The following is a 19,093-nucleotide window of genomic DNA, read 5'->3' on the forward strand; positions in this document are numbered from 1 at the left end:
CCTTGTTAATAAATGTTGAGTCATGGACCTTGACAGTGGCTGTACAACAGCTTTTGCTACTCAAGACAAAAAGCATTAATCAATTTCAGTATAATCGACAGAACCAGAACGACTTTCCTACCAGCATGTGTGTAACTAGGACCTAGATTACCAAACCCAAGCTATAAAACTGACACACAGGTCAGCTGAGTATTTAGTCATGTACTACTTCTTACCTAGTCAGAGTCTGTTCTGGGGCTGGAGAGATGGTTCAGTGGTTAAGAGCACTTGGCTGTTCTTTCAGGGGACCTGGGTTTGGTTCCCAGCACACAGAGTGGCCCACAATCATCTGTAATTCTAGCAACAGAGAGCCTGATACTTTCTGTTCCCCAAGGATACCAGACATGCATGTTGTGCACAGACATATGTGCAGGCAAAGCATCCATATACATAAGACAGAAATGAATAATCTTAAAAATATCTGTTCTGGGGTTGGGGATTTAGCTCAGTGGTAGAGCGCTTACCTAGCAAGTACAAGGCCCTGGGTTCGGTCCCCAGCTCCGAAAAAAAGAAAAAAAAAAATCTGTTCTGCCTAGTCAGTGATTTGGTAGGTAGAGGTACAAGTTATTTAACACAGACTGTCCCTTGGTTTGGTAAGAGGACATAAGACTGTAATTGTCTATGACAGTTCTGGGTCAGTACATTTAAACTAGTTCGTTTGGCTTCCTGAGCAGATGGTGAGAGTTAAATTTTGGATGACCTTTTCTCGTTGAGTTATTCTTGCTCTTGCAATAGCATTTGGCATAGCATGAACAAATGAGTTTTCATTTCCAAGAACTCTCAGATATGGCATATACTCCTGGCATGTTGGACATGCATAGTTATTCCAGGGAAAAAAGAAGAGAAAAAAGTTTTAAAAAATTACTCTATATACACAAGATGGATTTTTGTATAGGATGCATGTATAAACCTGGCTTTGAGATAAATAATTTCTTTTTATTTTATTTTTATATTTTAAACCTTTTTAACAGCCCAGACTTCATACCCATCCTGGTCTGCCCTCTGACACCCCTCATCCTGTCTCTAAGAGTATGTAATTTCTAATGGTACATAAAATAATGGGAACGTTAGTATCACTTATTTTTGGCCTTTTAGTCTGTGTACTTATTTAGAGTAGTCCCAGATGGCTAAGGAAGTACAAGGGGGATGATGTTAGTGGACTGGAGAGAAAGCTGGGTGTTAAAAGCTCAGACTGTTCTTGCAGAGGACTCAAGTTCATTCGCAGCACCCATGTTGGTGGCTCAGTGTCACCTTTAACTCCAGCTTCAGGGGGCCTGGCACCTCTGGCCTCCTCTGTAGGCACACACACACACATAATTTAAAATGATCTTTTTAAAAAGGAAAGACATTCTCATAAAAATAGAACATAGATGTCGATAACATTATTTTAGTAGCCTACAAAGACGGAAACAACACGGTTGTCCATCAGCTGAGACTGGATATGGTGTCCTTTGTTCCCATAATGCCATATTTTATTTGCAGTAGAAAAGAGTGAATTAGGGCTGGAGATGTGACTCAGAGGTTAAGAGCACTGACTGCTCTTCCAGAGGTCCTGAGTTCAATTCCCAGCCACCTGTAATGGGATCTGGGATGGCTCACAACCATCTGTAATGGGATCCGATGCCCTGTTCTGACATGTTTGAAGACAGTGACAGTGTATTCACATATATATTTAAAAAAATGAATTATACATAGTTATGGCATGGAAAATATTGAAAACATGGTAAGTGAAGGAAATCAATACTAAAAGACTACATACTGATTTAATTTGCATAAAATATCTAGAAAAGGCAAATCTGGAGAAAGATCAGTGGTTGCTTAAGGCCATTGTGGGTTACAGGATAGGATTAACTGTTACTGGAAGTGAGGCTGCTTTGGGGGAGGATGGAAGTATTCCAGAATAAAAAAAGATAAAAGTTATAAAACAGAAAACAATGCTCTAAAGTCAGACCGTTGATATTGCTGACACAGCTTTGAGTAAACTAAAAGCACTGTATTCTTTAAATGGGAAATTGTGTATGTAGATTATGTCTTAAAGCTTTTTAAAAACTAAGGCCAATGTTGAAATAAATATGTACATGAAAATCATGGAAAAATATAGAAGCTACAGAAATAAAAGATTTCTTGATGATTTTAACTTTTTCTTTTCTTCTCAAAGTATTGTAACTATGAGAACAAGGAGCAACTGCAATTAGAGACTGAAATCCAGAACAGCGTTTGCAGGATCTTAAATGTTCTCCAATAGCCTGGATACTTAAAGACTGAGTCAGTACCTGTAGTGTTGTGGGAAGTGGAGCCTAGTGGACGGCCCCAGGATCCTTTGGGGCATAGCCTCGAAGAGGGTAGTGAGACTTCCTGCTACTTGGCCGTCATGAGGTGAGCTAACTTTCGCCATGTGTTCCACGATGATACAGCTTTCTTCGGCCTTCAAAGCAACAGGGCCAAGCCACCGTATACTGAAGCCTTGGAAGCTGAACCAAAATAATCTTCCTTTTTAAAAGTTGATTGTGGGCTGGAGACGGGGCTCAGTGTTAACCACTAACCAAGAGCACTGACTGCTCTTCCAGAGGTCCTGAGTTCAATTCCCAGCAACCACATGGTGGCTCACAACCACCTGTAACGGGATCTCATGCCCTCTTCTGGTGTGTTTGAAGACAGCTACAGTGTACTTATAATAAATAAATCTTTTTTAAAAAAAGTTGATTGTTTTGTTCCAGTAGCAGAAGTTAACACAGCCTTATTCTAGGATGGATGATACCTGTCCATATTGGTATCTATGTCATCAGCTATGAGCATACCAAAAATTTATCTCATTATTTCAAATGGCTAGCAAACATTTAAAAATACCTATTTTTTTTTTTTTTTTTAGTAAAAGAAATCTTTCCCTCTGAGACAGGGTCTCAGTGTGTAGTTCTGGCTGTCCTGAAATTCACTGTGTACACTAAGCTGGTCTTGAACTCAACAGAGATCTACATGCCTCTGCCTCCCAAGGGCTAGCAGCTTGAACACAATTTTTAAAATTAATCTCTGAGATGAGATGTTCAATAGCTCTTGACTTTTCTAGTGTGCTGGATGCAGATGTTAACTGAAACTGTCCTTTGGCCCTTCAGACATCTTAAGTTTTTCTTAAGTTGACTAATCTTGTGTTCTCCAAATTCCGGGATAATACTGGATAGATGTGTTTTATGGATGAACTTCATCTTGTTGATGAAAAGATATAGAAGACTTAAAAGTTTGCTTGGCATTTTTTAGATTTTAGGTATTCCAAAACAACTTTATGATCCCTGACTTCAATACCCAGCTTAAAAAAAAAAAAAAAAAAAAAAAAAAAAAAAACCTAGAGTCAGTGGGATGGCTCTGCGTGAGAGGCACTTCCTACGTAATCTTGCCAACCTGCGTTTGAGCCCTGAACCAACTCCACAAAGTCGTCATTTGAGGCACGCATACAACCTCCCTCCCCATCTTATACACACACACTGATAAAGTTATGGGACACATGAGAGTGTTCACTGTCAATAATGTAGTAATCATTACAATTCTGTAAATTGTTTTGTATTTCAATAGTGGGACTAGTAGCTTCCACTTTCCTGCTTAAACAACAACAACAACAACAACACACACACACACACACACACACACACACACACACACACACAAACAACAACCGCATCCACTCTAAGCCACAAACAAACAGCACTGTTTCCTGTAATGGCCTCCCTTAGGAACAGCCTCCTAGAAGAGACAAGTTCCCAGCAAGGACAATAGCTTACCAGATGCTGCTCAACAACTAGCCTGGCAGTAAAGCTCCATGGTGACAGTCTTTGGGACTGTGCTTTCAACTTAATGACAGGTATCTTTTCCAGATGGCAGACAACCAATCCCAGCAGAGTTTAAGCCAGCATTCTTAGGAATGCTCCAGTAGCCAATATCTTGATGAAGACAGTCAATCAGGTTTTTCACATGCAAGATGGCAGTGGAAAGTGGATAACTTCTTCCCAAAGCAATAAGCAAGCTGGATTTATTACTATTGTCACAAACAACATCTGGATATTGTACTGGGCTGTCTCCTGAGCCAAACTGCCACCATCTTCCTGAGTTCTGCTTATAAATATTCACCATAACTGGGCTCATTGACAACTGGCCTCATAGAAGGAAGGCTGGGGAGAGTCATAATACAGAGTACCAGCTACTCCTCCCAACCAGGCTCTTGAAGTTGGCCTCAGGGAGGAGCTAGAAGTATATAGGTTGGGAAAGACTAGAGAGGATGCTCTATCTATGTAGCCATTGGGGAATTGTTAATCTCAGCTGAGTGTGGATCTTCCAGTGTAATTGCTTTAGGGCCACCTACTCTTCTGTACACAAGCCCTACCCCCTTTGCTATACAAGTAAGTCTAATGGACCTGTTAATTTTTCCAGAGTGGACTCTGGTGGAATTATGCCTTGGTTTAACACTGGGGCCTTCAGAAGAGAGGTAGACAGTTAGGTCTTCCCAGGGAAGGAATTCTAGCAACACCAAGGGTTGTTCTTCACCTGTTGAGGTAGAAACTGGGAATAGATGAGGAATAGCCTGAACTTATGTGTGATGCTTATAGGCTAAGCTAAAAACCCAGAAACTTACAGTTCAAGGATCTGGGAACTAGAGACTTGAGGCTTTAGGTCTTGAAAGCCAGAGGCTTATAGCTCTAGATATTCAGACTAAACACTGGCCAGAGGCTGTGGCTCATGGACCCAAGAAACAAATGATTATTGTTCCAATCTTCAAATGCAAGCAGCTCTTGATGCACAGGCAGAGACTTACCGCTCTGGGCTTTGAGCTTTAGTGTTAAAGCTCCCACACTTTGGATGTCAGACTCTTCAGCTCTTAAGCCTTGGTGGCTGTCAGGACATCTAGTGATTGGCACTTGTGGGTCTCACCTTTGGATCTTTGTAGCACCTTCTGTAATTTTAGCTGTCTAATTTCTGCCACTGGTCCTGAGAAACTTACCTTCTTGTAGCTGCTTGGGTAGGCCTGGGGCTAAAACCAGGAGCTCTTCTGTTCTTTGTGCAATCAGTTTAAACCACTATGGTGATAAAGACCACAAGGGGTTAATACAAGATCATGTGGAAGATGCCCTTTATTTGGGCCTGATATTGGAATACCAAGGATAATAGGCCAGAGTGAGTTTTCTGTAGACTAACCTGAGAAGTCCTGGGCATATACCCAAAAGATGCTCCAACATATAACAAGGACACATGCTCCATTATGTTCATAGCAGCCTTATTTATAATAGCCAGAAGCTAGAAAGAACCCAGATGTCCCTCAACAGAGAAATAGATACAGAAAATTTGGTATATCTACACAATGGAGTATTACTCAGCTATCAAAAACAATGACTTTATGAAATTCATAGACAAATGGATGGAACTAGAAAATATCATCCTGAGTGAGGTTACAACATCACAAAAAACACACATGATATGCACTCACTGATAAGTGGATATTAGCCCCAAATCTTGGATTACCCAAGATACAATCCACAGACTACATGAAGCTCAAGAAGAAGGACAACCAAAGTTCAGATGCTTCAGTCCTTCTTAGAAGGGTGAACAAAATTATTCATAGGAGGAAATACAAAGATAAAGTTTGGAGCAGAGACTGAAGGAAAGGCCATGACTGTCCCACCTGGGGATCCAGCCCATATACATACAGCCAACAAACCCAGACAGAGTCTGACAAATATAGAGGCAGACGCTTGCATCCAACCATTGAACTGAGAATGGGGTCCCCACTGGAGGAGTTAGAGAAAGGATTGAAGGAGCTGAAGGGGTTTGCACCCCCATAAGAACAACAATACCAACCAACCAGAGCTCCCAGGGAATAAACCATCATCCAAAGAGTACACATGGACAGACCCATGGCTCCAGTAGCCTATGTAGCAGAGGATGGCCTTGTTGGGCACCAATGGGAGGAGAAGCTGTTGGTCCTGCCAAGGCTTGACCCCTCAGTGTAAGGGAATGTCAGGTTGGGGAGGTGGGAAGGGGTGGGTGGGTGAACACCCTCACAGAAGCAGGGGTAAGGGGGATGGGATAGGGGGTATATGGATGGGAAATTGGGAAAGGGGATAATATTTGAAATGTAAATAAAAAATAACCAATTAAAAAAAAAAAAGCCTGATAGGGAGTATGCCATGCTGTGCACAGGTTACATAGGCTGCTACACAGAGCAATTTTCATCTTTCTCAGGTCTTCTATAACAGGCCAGTCATAGGCCTCATAGAAGACCAGACAGCGGCTCTTACTGTACCAATCACAGAGATGTTGTGATTTAATCAGAGGGATGTTGTCCCATCCTGAGTGGCTGCTAGGGGAACAGGGTCGCCCAAAATTCACCAAGGCTTGTCTGCCTCTGAATAGTGTTCAAAGCTGGTGCACCTTGCTGTCATGACTGGAGCAACCTCTCTGAGGTTTTAAGAACTGTTTATCCTTCTCACTTCGCTCTCAGCTGTTTCTGCCCATTCCCACTGCCATGACAGACTCGTGCCTCTGGAGTTGTATGCCCAAATAAACTCCCTCTTCTGTAGTTCCCCTGGTCATGGTGTTTTATCCCAGCAATAGAAAATTAGCTAATACAGATGGGAGGGAGGCCTTTTCATCCGGAGAGGATGCTTGTCAAAAGATGTAGCTCACGGTGGAGGCCTAGCCACTTGCCCTAACCCTGCACTGCACACACAAGCACTCAAGCACCCAGCTACATCAGCCCTGCTAGTATTTATTACCATCCTGTTAACCACCGTCAATTCTTTTTTATATTTCTGATATTTCTCATTATTGAAAAGATTGATTTTAAAATTAAAGTAGCTAAAGACCTAACATGACAGACACCTCTCCAAAACGCATGTGCAGATGCTAAACATACACATCAAAGGCTGGTCCGCATCGTGTTCTAGAACTGCAAGCTGGAACGATGCTGAGATACTGCTGCGTCCTGTTAAATGCCCCATGTCTAGAGTAGCATGGCCAAGTGCAGGTGACGACATAGAGCACCAGCAGCTCTTGTTGGCAATGCAAAACAGTCAAGCTTCTCCGGAAGAGAATTCGGAGCTTTTCACGAAACCAAATATACTTAAACATTTAGGATGAATAAATACTATTCATCGCTTAAGAAAATGAGCTATCAACCTAAGAAAAGGAACCTTAAATACATGCAACTAAGTGACAGACGCTAATCTAAAGGGACTATGTATGATGTGACATTCTAGATAAGGGAAAACTGGTAAGACAAAGTTTGCCGAGTGGGGTGTGAAAGGAATGCACAGGTAGAGGAGATGATTTTAGAGCATCAAAATTCCTATATACACAGTACCGTTAGACTATCCCTGTTTGACATGCTTAGGACCAAAAGTGTCTCGGATTAAGGATTTATTTTTATTTTAAAGTTATTTCATAGACCTTGCTAGTTAGCTGCCTTTAGTATGAACATCTGAAATCCAAAGTGTTAGAAAATCTTAGACTTGGGCTGTGACTGGCTCTCAAAAGCCTTAGACTTGGGCTGTGACTGGCTCTCAAAAACCTTAGACTTGGGCTGTGACTAGCTCTCAAAAGCCTTAGATTTGGGGGGTTTCAGATTAGCGATGTTTATCACATGGATGAACACATCATTGTGCATTTGTCCAAATACCAAACACTAAGAGTGAACCCTATTATAGACTATGGACAATGTGGGTTTGCCAGTAATAAAAAGGCACCATTGGCTCTCTCTCCCATGTGCCTTTCTTTCTTTCTCCCTTCCCTATCCCCATTCCCTCTTTCCCATGGACTTCCCTGGCTTCTGTTTTTGGGGTCCCATGAATTCATCCATCCAAGAGCATCTTCCTAATAAACTCCACACACACACACACACACACACACACACACACACACACACACACATTCATACATACATACATACATACGCACGCACACCACTGTGCTGTAGGATGTTGGAGTAAGAAGCATTAGGTGGGGTTGCCCTGGGTGGCTGGGTGGCTGGGAGTTGAGGGGGAAGTTTTTATACTTTCTGTTTAGTTTTATTATGAACCTAACGTTGCCCTTTAAACAGTCTTTTTGAAAGAGAAAAATCGAAATGACCTGTGTGTGAGAGGACTGAGAGACCTGGGCAAAGTCTTCAGCAATGGGGGATGTTTGTTTGCAGCACAGATGGATGGATAAGCAGATGGATAATCTCACAAGGTGTGATTACAGAGCCACGAGAAGAAGGATTTCCACATGTGCTGCACCATGAATGACACTGGCCAGTTACGAAACAAAGAACAAATGGTTCCACTTCCCTGAAGTACCTAGCATCAATCACAGGAACAGAAGGGAATCGGTAGTTATCCAGGTGTGTGTTAGGGGGAGGGGTATGGAGGAAGGTTCAGTTTTTCAGAAGAAAGTTTTGGGTATTGGCTGGAAACAATGTAAATAAACCTAATACCTTTGTATTTATTCTTAGAAGGGTTAAGATCTTAAATTTGTGTCTGTGTGTTTTCTAATTAAAAATACAAAAATAGATCTGTGGCCAAAAGTTACTATTTGTAATGTCAGAAGTGTTGTTTATCCACTCGGCTTTTATTGGAGTTTCACTAGGGTCTATTGGCTTGTCGGCTTCATTCTTTAGGTTATACGAACACGTACATGTCAAGACCAGGAAGGGGGGACAGTATAAGCAGCTGCTTGCTCATGGTTAAGTAGTTCTTGGAGAACTCAGTGAGAAGTCAAGGCGGAAAAACTGCTGGGGTCTTCAGGTAACTGCTTTTCTGTATGCAGCGGGAGGCCCGAGGATAAAGGCTCACTTTCATAATTGATGGCAGACCTGGGGTGTGCATGGACAGAAGTGAAGGGTAGAGGAACCGAGAGAGGAAGGAAAAACAAATGAATAGGGTTTTAGAGAGAGAGAGAGAGAGAGAGAGAGAGAGAGAGAGAGAGAGAGAGAGTAGCTAATGGAAATCTTCCCTTTTGAGAGTCCTGAGAACCGTATTAGAGCAGTCCTGCCAATGCTGTAAACTAGACATGCTACATTTGTGAGGAGCAGTGCTGGGGATGTTGCTAAGGGACCCCTAGGAAGGGGTGGCCACAAAGTTTCATGGGGGTGGTTCTGAAACAAGGCCTGGAGAGTAAACTAAAAATGATGGAATGATAAAAAAAAGTTCAAAGGATTATAGTAAGAACTCAAAATCTTATGTGATGTTTACATTTACACAATATTAGAGCATCTGTCCCTTTCATTGAAAGAAGTGCATATGCATTTGATTATGTTTAATATCCCAGATTTGTGGTACGGCGATGTGGAGACAAAGATGAGGAAATAAATAAGAGACAGTTTTCCCTTGTTACCTCCTGTAATATGGAAAACAGATGTTGATATAATGAGTATATGATGCTAAAAGTGCGGACAAGTTCCTTTGGGACCACACGAAATATCATTTGTAAACTCTTTGTGAGAGATATTATCTTTTCAAGTTTTTAATTATTCTTTTTATGTAGTTCTGGCTCCACAGATATCCTCCTGCCTCTACTTCCTGAGTGCTGGGATTAAAGAGGGCCACCATTGGCCCTCTAGTTTTTCAAGTTTTAATTCTGTGGCTGGGGATACGGCTCTGTCTAGGAAGGGCTTGCCAGGCAAGCATAAGAACCTGAGTTTGATTCCTAGCACCCAAGTGAAAATTAGGATGTCACTGCTGTTAATGTGACAGGGTCTAGAAGCACCTAGGAGGTGGGCATTTGGGTGTGTCTGAAGGGATTATCTTGTTGGCTTGACTGAGGTGGGAAAAGCTTCCCACTGTGGGTAGTACCATTTCCTGGACTGTGTAAGCAGACAAAGGGAGCTGAGCAGAATCACGAATTCATTGCTCTCTTCTCTGCCAGCCATGAGAGCAACTGCTTCAAGCTCCTGCCTTGGCTTCCCTGCCATGACGGACTGCACCATAAACTGAGCTTAAATACATGCTTTTCCTTGGAAGACGCTTTCGCCAAGACAGCAAAAGGAAATGAAAGAATGACACCAGGTGTGGTAGCATCTGTTTGTGACCCTGCCACTGAGAAGGAAGAGTCAGGAGGATTTGAGTAGAGAATTAAACAGGGGTCATGAGAGGGCAGGCTGGAGAGATGGCTCAGTGGTTAAGAGCACTGACTGCTCTTCCAGAGTTCCGGAGTTCAATTCCCAGCAACCACATGGTGGCTCACAAACATCTGTATGGGATCTAATATCCTTTTCTGGAGTGTCTGAAGATAGCTACTTATAATAAATAAATAAACAAACAAATCTTTAAAAAAAAAAGAGAGGGACATAGGGCCATTGAGGATAAACTGGTCCCTTGTGGTCAGCTTTGGACCTTACCTCCTATTTCCCTGGTAACACTAAAAAGATAAACATCAATTTTGTTATTCCTTAGGCTTCCTAGTCACAAAAATGGGCTGTCTCTGATCTTGGGTAAAAGCATGACTTTCTGATCTGTTCCAAAGATTAAAACATTACATATTGTTGCCTTGTTTCTTAAGAGTTAATCCAGTTGGGCCTGTCAATCACATGGCCTGGAGTCTACCCCCTGGGAAAGTTGATTTAGCTGTGAAAGTGTTCAAAATCTCAAAGGGACCCTTGGCGCCAGCGGCATATGTAGCGGAGGATGGCGTTGTCTGGCATCAATAGGAAGAGAGGCCCTTGGTACTGTGTAGGGGAAAGCCAGAGAGCATTGAGATAGGAGTAGGTAGGTGGAAGTGGGAGCGTCTTCATAGAAGCAGGGGGATGAGTAAGGGGTAAGGGAGGGGGGAAAAGGGATATTATTTGAAATGTAAATACATAAAATATCCAAGAAAAATAAAATTAAAAAAATCTCAGAATACTAATTGTCTTCCTAATGACATACCATAATTATCCTTCCCAGAAGTCTCTCTGTGAAGACACTGAAAAGAGCCTGTCCACTTTCTGAGTCCAAACTCAGGAAAGCCTAACTTTCCCCTCTGTCTCTCTTCTTTCAGATATTGCCCAGATCCCAGGCTTGCTTTCCCTAGCAGTTGGGACGTTCTCAGTGTCCTTTGAGCTCCCCAGTCCTTTGGTTTGTCATGTGCCTGTCTGCAGACCTGCATTGCTAAGACGTGCCTTTGTAAGACCTTAGTTCAAAGGACGTAGCTTTCTCTTCTCCATCTCTCCTGGAAACCATTGAGATTAACGGTTTGTCTGCTCTTTCCTTTTAGACTAGACTCTTTTGAGTCTGTTTCCGAATTCTTTTATTAACAAGACTAGAAACTAGGGGCTGGAGAGATGGCTCAGTGGTTAAGGGCATTGGCTGCTCTTCCAGAGGTCCTGAGTTCAATTCCCAACAACCCCAACTTTCTATAATGTGATTTGATGCCCTCTTCTGGCATGCAGGGGTACATGTAGCTAGAGCACTCCTGTACTCACAGACATATAAATAAACAAATCAACCAGTCACTCAGTTAATCAAGACTTAGAACACAAAAAGGGAATCTTAATTTTCCCAGTAATGTTGGGTATCCTGCTCTATCATTCTCTTTCTTATTCCCCAGTAAGGTCTCTCGCTAGGGACCTGAATTCTGCTTCTCATGCTTGTACAGGCAGTGCTCCTCACTCTCTGAGCCGTACCTCAGCTGCAGGTTCTTTTCTTGAGGTATTCGGTAGTCCTTACTAGAACCAGAGCTGCTCCTCACTAATGCGTCAGCTGAATTCTCCCGAGCCACTTGGTGTCCAAGGTGGAGAGCAGCATTTGGCATTAACTGATCTCTCCCTCACCTTGCCTGAGAGCCAGGTAGGACTGCATGCCTAAGCTGTCGGGCACCAGACATCTCAAGAACAAATCTTGCTTCTGTTCTCTTTACGAAAACCACTCCTCGGCACCAGATACAGTTTCAGCCCCTTTGTATCTCATAAACTCTTGCTGGACATTCCCACTGGATGTGTGCATGCACGCCCCCCCCCCGCCCCCTGTGTTGTATCTATATGCTCCTCTGGGGAGGGAGGATCTTTATGGGGATTGGGGGTGGGGGAGAGCAGGGACAAGCTGAGGAGTCCTTTCTACCTGCGGCTGCTTTTCTCTTAAAGTAAAAGGTTTGCCGTGCTGTAAGGTGGATTAATTTCTCTCTCAGAACCACACGATCTAATCTGCATTAGGCAAGTCTGTCTAATCTTCCCACTGGCATTTGTTCTTCCTCTGGTTTTCGAAGGATCATCATGTTAACAGCATGTAGTTCTGCTGGAGCCACGTGGGTAACTTAAGCTCGGATTTAAAATAGGCCTCTTTAATCTGATTGCGATGTGGGAGAGTGGATAGCCTGCCTCTGTTGATAGCTCTACAATAGTCTGACATTTAGTTCTTTTTATAAATTCGTAAGCAACAAGGTCACAGATGTTGGAGTGAGTTAATTTGAGGGAGTTATTGGAAGTCTGTCGGGGACGCTACCTAGTGGGAGAAGCTGCAAGGGTCAGAGAGGTAGGAATGGAAGGAAAGGTGGGCCGTATGAGCCTTGACAATTCGATTGCTAGAGAGGGAAGTGTGCCATCTCTGCATGTCTGCCTTCCAGAGTCTTCTGCTGTCTGTGTCTGAACCTCTGAATCACCTTCTCGTGTGAGCTTTGGTTGCGTACCTGGCCTGTGGTCCTGCTGAGTCAGGGAGGGTAAGGACTGTTCGCTTCAGCTTCTGAAACACAGTGTGATCACTGAGAAATTTGTCCCACTAGACTGTGCATAACACGGATGTGTGAGTTCCAAAAGGACATCTGGGTGTTCTTAAGGAGCCAGAACACTGCAAATGCACGCCAGTGTATTTCTACCGTCAACCAACTAAAAAAAAGGGGGGGGGGATGGAAGATTTAGGATGCGAGGAAACGAGAGGAGGGGGAGGGTGAAAGAAAATAGTTGAGAGAAGACTGCTTGGCCTCACTAAACACACTCATGCAGACCACGGCGGCTTTTCCCCCTCTTTTTTTTTTTTTTTCTTTTTCAAAAGCTTTATTTTCACTTGGTCTGAGACCTGGGAGAGGCTCCAGGGCGGTTACAAAGCTGCCTAGTGGCTTTAGAGGTTCATTCGGGTGGAGGTGCTGAGGCGGTCGGTGCAGAGCAGAGGAGGGAGCCCCTTGGAAGGCACAGAGGCCTAGTCGTGCTTCAGAGTGAGGCACTCAAAGAGATACTCGCCCAGAGATGCCTGGGCCACGCCAGTCTGCGCTGGTTGTGGCCCTGCCACCCTACGGAGGTTGGTCAGGTGGTTGCCCATCTTCTTGATGAGCTTCACCTCCTTATCCAGGAAGTGGCTTTCCAAGAAGTCACAGAGGTGAGGGTCCATGCGGGCAGAGCCCAGGGCGTGCAGATCCAAGAGGGCCTGGTTCAGGTTCTTCTCCTCGGCCAATTCGCAGAAGTGGCCTACGCCTTCCAAAGCCACGTCATCCCGATCAAAAAAGAAGCCCAGAGAGAGGTAGGTGTAGGAGGCCCGCAGGTGCAAGTTGACCAGGCGGTTCACGGCAGCTTCCACTTCGGTGGAATAATTCTGACGAATCTGAGAGGTCATGGCTGATCCGGAGTATGGAGCTAACCGGGAAGACCTGGCCGGCTGGTCCTAGGAGCCGAAGACAGCAAGGAGATGGTCCCGGAGGCTGCGACTGGAGAGACTTGTAAGGCGGCTGGAAGTGAATAAAGTGGGAGTCCCCGGGTCTGTTCCGTGCAAACACTGTTGAAGATACAGATCCTCGGGATCTCCAAAGAGCTGCCGGCTTTTCCCCCTCTTAACTATGGTTTTCAACCTTCCTAGTGCTGCTGTGACTCTTTAATACAGTTCCTCATGGTGTGGTGACCCACAACCATAAAATTATTTCGTTGCTGCTTCATAACTGTAATTTTGCTACTGTTATGAATCATAATGTAAATGTCTGATATGCGGCCCCTGTGGGGGTCGTGGCTCCCAGGTTGGGAACCGCTATGACTAAATAGGATTTTAGGAGGTTGAGTACAAATTAGGCAATCCAGACGTAGTTACGTTGGTTCACCACCAGGTGGTGGCTTACAGAGGGAGCGTATGCAGGGATCCTGGTAAAGTGGTCAGCGCACTTAGCAAGCTTGCTTAACTAGACATTCAAGAAACACTGAAGAAATTCAAGTCGCGAAGAGGGTTAATGAACCCAGCTGTACAGATGGGCAGAGGAAGGTTCCTAATAATATCCGAGACAAAGGTGGGATAAAGGTTGGAACGAGAACTCCAATGTAAGAAAGAATCCCAGATGGTGGTGGCTCACTCCTTTAATTCCAACACTCAAGAGGCAAAGGTAGACAGATCTCTGGAGTTCACTCTGGACCCTAGAGTGAGTTTCAGAACAGCCAGGACTTCACAGAGAGACCTTGTCTAGAAAACAACAAGCAAGCAAGCAAACAAACAAGCAAGCAAACAAACAACAAACAAACAAATGGAGAATCAATGAAAAAAAAAAGAAGCCATGAATTGTAAGAAAGCAAGTAGGGGGTGTATGGGAAAGTTGGAGGTGGAGGGTGATGGTGGTATAGTTATATTATCGTTTCAGAACATCAGCAACAGCAACAACAAAGGAAGAGAAGACAAGCACTCCAGGTCTGTAGAATGCATGGATTTAGATTAAATTGTGGTGCTTTTATTGTCTGGCTTTCATCGGGCTTTCAGATCTTAGGTAGGGCCCAGACCTTGGGAAGGGGCTGTGTGGAATAACTACCTTGGTTATCTCTCTAATAATCCCCACCACTGGGGACTGGAGAGATGGTTAAGAGCTCTTGCTGCTTTTGCTGAGGACCAAAGCTTGGTTCCCAGCACCTATGTCAGGTGTCTCAGCCACCTGCAACTCCAGCTGTGTAGTTCTGGCTGTCCCCGAACTTGCTATGTACACCAGGCTAGCCTCAAACTCAGAGAGATCCTCCTGCCTTTGCATCCCTAATACTGGGATTAAAGTCATGTGCCACCATGACCAGCCCAAAAATAAATCTTAAAATAAACACCAGCATTCCCATTGCTTTCCTGGGGCGACCCTTGTCTCCTAAGTTCCCTACTTTCTCATCCATTGTCTCTGTTCAGCTGTATTGGACTCATTGCAAGGCAAGTGGTATTATGTTATATAGGAGGAACTGCAGATGCTCATGGAGCACTTCAGAGTGTCTTAAAGAAGAATAAGAAAAGCCCTCGCTTTGTAGAACGGAAGCTCCACTTAATAGCCTACTTCACACGCTCTTCACTTGCTCACTTAGAGACTGATTATTTATTTATTATGTATTCTTCTCTCTTGTATTACATCTCTGTCACAGTTTCCCCTTCCTCCCACCTCTCAGTCCCTCCCTCCTCTCTCCTCTCTCCTCCAGAACCCTTCCTTCCCTGTTTCCTTTCAGAAAAGAGCAGGCCTCCCAGATATCAATCAAACATGGAATAACAAGTTACAATGTGACTAGGCACATGCCCTCATACCTAGGCTGGACAAAGCAACCCAGTAGGGGGAAAAGGGTCCTAAGAGCACTTTAAATCATCAGAGACAATCGTCACTGCCACTGTCAGAAGTCCCTCAGGAACACCAAGCTACACGACCATGACATTTATGCAGAGGACCTAGGCCAGACCCATACAGACTCCTGATTGTCACTTCAGTCTCTGTGAGCCCCTATGAGACCTGCTTAGTTGATTCTGTGGGTTTTTTTGTGGTGTCCTGACTCATCTGGTACCTATTATCCCCTCCTCCCCCTTCTGAGGGGTCCCCAGCTCTGCCTAATGTGTGGCTGTGCATCTTTACATCTGCTCCCATAGTTGCTGGGTGAAGCCTGCCTGATGACGATTGTGCTACTTTCTGGACTCTGAGTGTGTCAGAATATCATTAGGAATCATTTCATTGACTTCTATTTTATGGTCAGTTGTGTTTGCTTCTATCCTAGGTCTCTGGGCTATGTAGCCTCTGGGTCCTGACCATCCAGATAGTGTCAGGCATGGGCCTCAAGTTGGATAGTGACTGACTGTTTCTCCTTATTAGGTTTGAAAGTAGGAGACAGGTCTGACTGTACAGCTTTAGAGTTCTGTTTGCTTCCCCTCCTTTGAGAGCATTTCAGAGACGGTGTCCTGACTAGAATATTAGCCACCTACGGTATATCAACTGGGGAGTGTCCGAAGGGTCAGAGCACTGGATCAGCCTGGAGGTTACAACACTTGGTATGACAAAGAAAGCCCTGGGATGCAAATAAGGGAAGCCACTAAGGTGAAGCAGCAAGTCACAGGAAGAACACGAATCTAAGGGTGCAGCCGACTCCCTCCAGACCTTCTACCTAGCAGAAACATTTTAGCAGGTCTAGAAACAGTCACTTCAACAATTTAAGATTTCTTAAATCTCTCCCTCCTCCCTCCCTCCCTCCTCCCTCCCTCCCCCCCCCCCTCTCCCTCCTCCCTCCCTCCCCTCTTCTTCTCCCTCTCCCTTCCCCTCCCCTTTCCTCTCCTTCTCCCTCTCTTACTCTCTTTCCCTCTCTGGAAATCCAACTCAGGGCCTCATGCATGAAAGATAATACTTTGCCAATAGAGCTATATACCCAAACTCTGTTTTCATTTTAAAAATGGTGCACGTGTGCATGTGTGAGGGGGGAGGGGAGGAGGAGGGAGGGAGGGAGGGAGAGAGGAGAGAGAGAGAGAGAGAGAGAGAGAGAGAGAGGGAGAGAGAGAGAGATATGTTGGAGGCCACAGGACAACCTGTGAACTTGTGAGAGTTGGCTCTCTCTCTACCACACTGGCCCTGGGGACTGATGTCGGGTTGTTAGTCTTGGTGACCTGCACTCTGAGCCATTGCTGATCCCACAATGGATTGGTTTTACTCTCTCCTTGTAGAGCCTGTGTTCTCCTTCCCTGTTCCCTTCCCTTAGATGTTAGACTTTAGGACTTTCTCATGCTCCACTCTTGATCCTTTTCTATTTCTATCCATACCACATAACATTCTTCTGGACTGCAGTGTGGGCAGTTGGAAACAGGGAACTTGTTCTGATCTTTGTAATAGTATCCTTTATTTGCCTGATGCATTTGTCATCTCTGAGTCTTACTGCCTCAGTCTGCTAACTTAGGCCTGGCCCTGGAAGCGTCTAGCCTCTGTATAATCTTATCTAGGCCTAGAGTGTTTTCTGCCTCTGAAATGTAATGGTGAGTAAGCTTACTCTTTCTAAATCTGAGTTCTGGATGTCTGACTCAACTCAGCTGTTCTGGTTCAAACTCCTCTCCAAGCTGACTGATTCAATCTGGTGTCTTTCTCTGCCTCTCCTGAAATGCTCTGCTTGGCCTCATATGTTAGTTATTTGGCAATCTGTTCTAGTCTTCTGGCTTCTTTGTATTCTCTGACTGTTCTGTCTTCTCCTGTGTCTAGCCTTGTTCTCTCTCTGCAATCTCTGTACATCTGTCCCAGAAAAACTACCTCTCGTCCCCCTGTCTTTCTGCACTGCTCTCTCTAAGTAGCTTCTCTTTCCTCTCTCTTCTCATGAGAGTTGGGCATATCCTAGTCTGTCAAATCTTTCTCTAATTCATCACTTTGTCTGCCACTCAATTAGTCATCACTTTCAAACACAGGTGCTGCTTTCTACAAACTAACTTTACATTTATTGTTTGGGATTAAAGTTGTGTACTAAGAGTCTGTCTATATTCTAACCAGAGGGATTAAAGGTATGTGCTAAGGGCTGAGCCACACCACAACTAGAATCAGGGTTTTTGGTTTTTTTTTTTTTTTTTTTTTTTTTTTTTTAGTAAATAACACAATTTTGGAGTTCACAGTGTGATCAATATCCTGCAATAGATATTTAGCTTTGTTGAGGAGAACTGGAGTAGCATTTGATCCAGGGTTAAGTTTCCTTCTTTGTGAAGTTTCCCCTGAAATAAGAGATTTTCTCCTCCAACTGCTGGTAACAGGCACATTACTTGATGACCTGATGACACTGTCCTTGAACCCCCACACGCAATCCTTTGGTTGATTTTTTTTTCCAGTGCCACAGGCAGTTTTCTCATACATGTGACCAATCAGTGCTTGCTTCCACAGAATTCTGAGTTATGATTGTAAATAAAGTCTTTATTGAAGTATATTTTATACACAATAAAATGGACTCATTGAAGTACACAACTGTGGTAACTTAACAACTGTGTATTCTGTGAGACCACCCTCATTTGGATATAGAATATGCCCCTCTCTGACATACTCTTGTGCCCCTTTGAAGTTCATCTTTCTCATGATCCTGGCTCTGTCAAATAGGTGGTTTCTTGACTTATTATAAATTATTTGGCATTTTTAGACAAATAAAATCGCACAGTAGGCATATTTAGTATCTTGTGTCTATCAGCATGATGGTTTTGGAGTTTACTGGTGTTATCTGTTGTAGTTCATTCTAAGAGGGCTCTTGACAGTGCTCCATTGTATGGATATATTAGTGTCTGTTGTTCATCCACTCTCTGGTTGATATACCCAGCCTGTATTAGTCAGATCTCTGTTGCTGGGACAAAATAATGGAGAACAACAATATAAAGAAGAACGTTTCTATTTTGGTTCATTGTTTTCATCCATAATTGCTTGACTCTATTGCTTTGAGTTTGAGATAAGGCATACATCACGGTAGGCAGCACATGGCAAAGTGAAGATGCCCACTTAACAGAAGCTAGGAAGGAGGGAAGTGGGGAGGGTCAAAGCTGGATGGAAGGGTAGGCTTCAAACACACAACCATCATAGCTTGGTTCTCTCAACTAATTCCTATCTCCTGATCACTCGTTAGCCACACATTCATCAGTGAGCTAAAGTATTGGTGAGGGACAGAACATGAGTTCAAAACCAATGGCCAATGATTAGTCAATCGTATTTATGAACTGAAACCTCCATAATACCTCTAGAGGAAAGGGTGCAAGAAGCCTTTGGGTTGGTAAACAAACTCATGTGCATGCCAGAACAATGCGGTTGGTTTTCTCACTACTCTGGCCATCTATCTGACAAGAAGCAAATGGGGAGGGGGCTGGAGAGATGGCTCATCCGTTAAGAGCACTGGCTGCTCTTCCAGAGGTCCTGAGTTCAATTCCCAGCAGCCACA

General features: G+C 43.9%; 1 protein-coding gene across 1 annotated transcript; it reads right to left on the reverse strand.

Moving 5' to 3' along the window:
- Nucleotides 1-13,004: 13,004 nt before the first annotated feature.
- On the reverse strand, nt 13,005-13,606 carry LOC116894234 (ferritin light chain 1-like). The gene has a single exon (XM_032895940.1). The coding sequence runs from the start codon at nt 13,569-13,571 to the stop codon at nt 13,161-13,163; it is 411 nt and encodes a 136-aa protein (XP_032751831.1). The 5' UTR covers nt 13,572-13,606; the 3' UTR covers nt 13,005-13,160.
- Between the last annotated feature and the right edge of the window lie 5,487 nt (nt 13,607-19,093).

Source organism: Rattus rattus, chromosome 2, assembly GCF_011064425.1.
Source record: "Rattus rattus isolate New Zealand chromosome 2, Rrattus_CSIRO_v1, whole genome shotgun sequence".
In the NCBI taxonomy this organism is placed as follows: domain Eukaryota; kingdom Metazoa; phylum Chordata; class Mammalia; order Rodentia; family Muridae; genus Rattus; species Rattus rattus.

Bases quoted from the DNA above. Each gene is read 5' to 3' on its own strand.
- LOC116894234 (XM_032895940.1), bottom strand. From the start codon at position 13,571: ATGACCTCTCAGATTCGTCAGAATTATTCCACCGAAGTGGAAGCTGCC.